The sequence below is a fragment of the Benincasa hispida genome, chromosome 11 (assembly GCF_027475165.1).
Source record: "Benincasa hispida cultivar pf3 chromosome 11, pf3_genome.v1.1, whole genome shotgun sequence".
NCBI lineage: Eukaryota > Viridiplantae > Streptophyta > Magnoliopsida > Cucurbitales > Cucurbitaceae > Benincasa > Benincasa hispida.
Genome location: NC_143488.1, coordinates 40,734,188 through 40,739,539, shown reverse-complemented (window position 1 = coordinate 40,739,539; position 5,352 = coordinate 40,734,188). Strand labels below are relative to the sequence as shown.

At 36.8% G+C, this 5,352-nt stretch overlaps 1 protein-coding gene across 1 annotated transcript; it reads right to left on the bottom strand.

The window, feature by feature from the left end:
- Window positions 1–1,256: 1,256 nt before the first annotated feature.
- On the bottom strand, window positions 1,257–5,061 carry LOC120090111 (mitotic checkpoint protein BUB3.2). Its single transcript, XM_039047623.2, has 9 exons — window positions 4,666–5,061; window positions 4,456–4,586; window positions 4,277–4,359; window positions 3,171–3,437; window positions 2,732–2,807; window positions 2,446–2,526; window positions 2,015–2,093; window positions 1,823–1,923; window positions 1,257–1,731 (listed from the first exon to the last, which is right to left on the bottom strand). The coding sequence occupies exons 1-9, from the start codon at window positions 4,783–4,785 to the stop codon at window positions 1,644–1,646; spliced, it is 1,026 nt and encodes a 341-aa protein (XP_038903551.1). The 5' UTR covers window positions 4,786–5,061; the 3' UTR covers window positions 1,257–1,643.
- Window positions 5,062–5,352: the final 291 nt, after the last annotated feature.

Sequence of the window (5,352 nt, the reverse complement as noted above, 5' to 3'; positions counted from 1 at the left end):
GACTCTATGTAATCAATGTTCTGTAAAATTAAAATTGGGACATGATCCTTCCGCTGCAGGTAGTCACCTACTCCTTTTAGTTGGCATGCTTGATATGAGACCTACTGATGTACTAAGCAGGATACCACTCGGCCTCAGGAATCTTGTACAGAATTTGTACCATGTCAATTCTGTAATAATTTTTAAGTAAGAAACGTATACAAATTAATTTTAAGTCATATTGTTGAGTTACTGTTATCGTTAGCGGTACATATTTACTGCTTCCGTTCGAGATCAAGGTCACAACTTCATTCATGTGTTTACTAATCATACACGTATTGCAATTGCAAATGGTAACCCTAACCATAACGAAAAAGGAAACGAAAATGGTAACTTATAACAAAACGAAATCAGAACAAACAATGAACTGCAAAGATTTGACCATATCTATACAACAAATGATAACTTCAGAACACTTCAGTAGAACAAAGATAATATGCAATGCAGTCGTTTCAATGCAACTACAGTGTCCATGGTCAAATAAATTTTGAGTTTCTCAAACTCCGTGTACACGGGTCATGCAAATCGGAAAATAGATCGCGACTTTTATAAACCCTAGTTGAAAAATTATGAACATAGGACATGTTCAGTGTGTGCAATGAATTGCTAATGAATGCATAATAACAAAAAATAATGTACTTACTAATGATCGAACACCTAGTTAGTAATCCCTAATGTTTCAGTTGGATGATGGAGCAAGAAGTAGAAAAAGACAGTCGAGTTCCAAATGTCTTCAAAATGTTTGAGCAAATGAGAGTTCCATTAGTTATTTGAAAATTTAATTTAAAATGAAAGGTATTTTCGTAATCTTGCTTTATCCATTCAATTACAACTCATAAATAAACATCCTAAATAAGTATTAGATTACCTTTGTAGAATGCATAAGTAAACGCAATCAATTGCAATCAAATAACCATAACAATTGAAATCTATTTCCATTGATCCATCAATGCAAGCCAATTCCAATTACACCAAAATTTATTGCCCTACCTATCCTAAACGATTATATAAAAGATAAAAACTAAGACAAACTTTAGCATCGAACTACCAAAATAGAAAAACCAAAAAAATTAATATGATGGATTAAGAACCAAAGGTTTGAAATATTATCTAATTCATTTTCAAGGAATAAGATCGAACCATCATTTAACCCACCATGAAAATTTGCTTTTATTTTTATGTTCTCTGTGGACCGAAGTTTAACTAACACGTCAGGGTAAATCAACAGAACTTGTTATGGAAAGGGCAAAAATATACGAAAAATATAAGTGTTATCCATATCCTTAACAACAATTGAGGAAAGTTTATAGAAGCACAGCATCTGTACACATTAAACATACTACTGATGGGTACATCCCAAAATCCAAAGCTGTCTCTCTCATCTCGCCAAGAACACAAAACAGAAGTTTTGAAAGAAAGAAAAATATAAAATTTAAAAAGCCTGTCTCGTGGACTCTTTTGTATGATGCTAAGGGCGCAATCTGCACATCACTCCGGACCTTGGCTCCAAACCACCATCAAGTAACTCTTAGCATGAAAACCAGTGGAGGGCTACGGAACGACAAACCATGGATCACAGGGTGGGGAGATTACTGTGATGTTAATCATGTAGGAGGATTGGGGTATACTTTAGGCTTTGGCTTAACTTCTATTTCATTTACACTGCGCACATATATGGCATCTGGCTCGTGGCTACAAAATTTAAAAAAAAAATGCAAAGAGCGATGAGAAAGTTGTCAATGCATCAGTGTGTGACAGTGTCAAAGAGAGACAGGGAACATACGGTTTATCTCCCTCTTCAAATGTGTAACTTGAAGCTACAGCTAACAGCCGCCCATCTCTACTAAATGAGAGTGCTGCAATACTTGTCGGATATTTTGAATACTGAAAGATGGAGTAATCAAAAGAGAATTTTAAGAAACGTACTGGTTGTGGACAGAAACAAAAATTTTAGCTCATGGTGGAAAAATCTTGCCTGATAAAGCCTCTTCTTGTTGTTCCCGTCCCAAACATTCACGTACCCATCACAACCTCCAGTCGCAAAAGTACCATAGCTGCAGCATGGAAATAACAGAAGCCAAACAGATCATTGATCAATATCGTAGCAAGGTAAAGGCTTTTCACGTTAAAACTTATTATGGGAGTGAAGACCTCAACACCTATGGGTGATGTGACAGTGTGTGCAATTAGATTTTGTTCTCTACTTCCATAAAGATTTCCATTGTCTAAACTTTTAACTAGGACACGATGGTAACCTACTCATTGTTTAAAACCGATCGATTAAGTTTAAAAGGTCCTCTCATAAAATAGATCCTCCTCCCCCCCAAAATTTTGGGAAAGTGCAATGTAGTGTCCTATGCTCTCACTCAAGCCAAATCAATCACTCAAAATAGACCATAAACTCACATGGGATGGAATGCAATAGCATTGACCGGATAGACTATGTCCCTTCCAGCCTCTGATTTTCTGTGACATTTGAATGCATACCTGTAAAAAGACAAAATCACATACAGAGAATTACAGCTCAAAGACTATCAATAAAGAAAAAATAGCTGAAAAAAATATATCAAAAGCTCTGCATCTCTGAATATTCATTCCGCTCAAGCATATAGAAGACATAAGAAATTCAACATATTACAGAGAGCACATCAATTTTAAACTATTCTTGTTATTGTTAACTAACAACACCTACTTTTTGGCTTGACTAGCCTCTGAGGGATCAAAAAATTCCATAGCAACTCGTCCTTCAACTGAACTAAGAGCATAGCCTGCATTCAGAAAAGAGATTTTATAAATCCATACATAATTGCAGAACCAGAGCCATGATACTGATTACTTAGAGTTTGGTTTTAATTTAATTTAGTTTATAGAAATCATAGTAGAACGAGGCCTTATGAATGTAGCATTTCCATACTTAAAAATAGATCCTAGGTGCTACCCTCAAAATTTAAACAAATGCAACTAGAAAACCTGTTTCAGTAGGCACTAGGCAGTAAGGGAACAGAGAATATAATGGCAGGGTTCAACCAAAATTCCATACATATGAACAACACAGAGAATGACATGGTCATTTATCAAGAAGAAAGATGGTTCATTAATCAACAATTTAATTTCAAAGGTTAGGTAAATACCTGTGCCATTTGGATAACAACGCACACATCGAGTCTGATATTTCAACGAGGATTCCCTCCTTTGCTCGGGTTGAGACATATTTCTCAAGTCATATACATTAACATGCCTTCCAGCAGTTGCTACAACCAAACGGTTCCCCACAAGAGAAAGTGAGTAAACACGTTCAGGCTGAGGATATGTTCCAACGAGAGTATGTTCCTGCCCACTTGCTCCTCTAGGATCCCAACACTTCAGTGTTTTATCCCAACTGCCAGTAATTAATTGCCCTGGAAAACCATTGACCTACGTTGTCAAATTTCCAGCATTAAGATAACAATAATACATAGTTGATATCTAAAATGCAGTGTAGGGCATATTTCCTTGAAAAGAAGTTTGGCACCACAGCCCAGCAAATGTGAGAGAATTGTTCGCCATTTCTCTTTTTTAATTCACTAAGTTCAAATAGAGAGGAAAAAAGAACCCATAAACAATAGTTCAATTCATATTTTGCACAGGCAATTAAATTCAAATTGTAGACTCTAAGAGTAGGCAACTCTATCATCCAGAAACAATAATTGACATCAGAAATCCCTTTCCTCTTGCATTTTCAACTGAACACACATTTTTTGAGATGCTAGTATGCACGATATTTTAACAAAAACCACATTTCACGAAGGAAGAAGAAAAGAAACTATGCTCTATGGTTTCCTCCATGAATTTCATCCATCTAAAAGGTGAATTAGAACCAGTGTAGTAAGGTAAAAATATCACTAGATTTTCCATTGATACAACAAGTCGACCTTTCCATTCACTCCCATTTGAATAAGATAGAAAATGATTCATCAACTCAACTAACATAAACTGTTGCTTTTATGAAATCTTCTGTGGGCTTACGTACAAGAAAGGATTCTTCAACTAAATCGGTGCTTCTAATGCTGCTTAGTTCTTATTCGTGACAAGTTATAAAAATTGACCCTCACTTACTATTTTGGAACCCTACCAAATCAACCAACACGACTCTCATGTAAACTTCCCAATTGACTAATTAAGCAGAATTCGTATCTTCCTTCAGAAAGTAGAAACCGAGAACACTCAACTAAAAACCAAACCCTCAACAAAGATGTACCTGCGGCGTAAGAATACTCAACGCACCGCACAGGTGCATCATGCCTTCCTAATATGTCCTCTTTATTATGGTTGAAAACAAGCCTGAAAGAACGAAAACAGAATGAAGCTTGTTTGAAAAAAAAAAAATCAGCAAAGTGAAATCCGCAAGATTTTGTAAACTACAGAAAAAGCCCTCACCTCCTGACGGTGTTGTCGACACTGACACTGAATCCAGAAGAATCGTCGTGGAAACAACAGTCGAGGACAGGACCACCGTGTACGAACTCACCACGGAGGACGTTGGCGCTGGCGTCGTACAAGCGCACAGTCTGGGAAGGAAGAACAGTAAAGATGAGGTTGGAAATGAAAAGAAGAGGTAACAGAGAAAGAGTAGAGAGTAAGTTTTACCTTGTCCCAAGAGGAAACAAGTAAGTGATCACTGTGGTTGGAGAAGCGGAGATTGGAAATGCCGTCGGAGGGAGGATTTGAAAGCTCCCGGCCAGCAACCGGAGGAGGAACGGCGGTCATGGCGGAAATTGATCTGGAAGTGCCAAACGAGATGAAGAATTAGGGTTTTTCCTGTGTGGGTCTCTGAATAAAGTTCGAGAGAGAGAGAGGAAGAGGGAAGAAGATTTCAAAATATGAATTTTTGAATTTGATGTCTCTCTGTGGGAAAAAGACGAGGGAGAGCCGAGAGAAGAGAAGTGATCCCAAAAGGGTTTTAGATTTAAATTTCAAAATGCGACTTTCTTTCATTTATTAAGGAACTATGAATTTGCCATCTCATTCATGCTCAACGAGGATATCATTTTATTTGACATTTTCTTTTAATTTAATTCGATTGTTGCACATTTTTATCCAACACTATTTTTCTGCTATCTTGTTTTGAATTAGATCATTGCGAATTTTAATTAGATTGTTGCAAACATTCTCTCAGTCAGCACTTCGGGATCTCGCACGGCCTCCAAAATAACACTTCATACTCTCTAACTATCTAGGGCTAAAATCACTCTTTTAGGTCTAAATTTCGTGCTAAAGTTTATGTCTAGACTACTAAAGAGCTTCCAAATATATAAAGGATTGAAACTTGGCTAC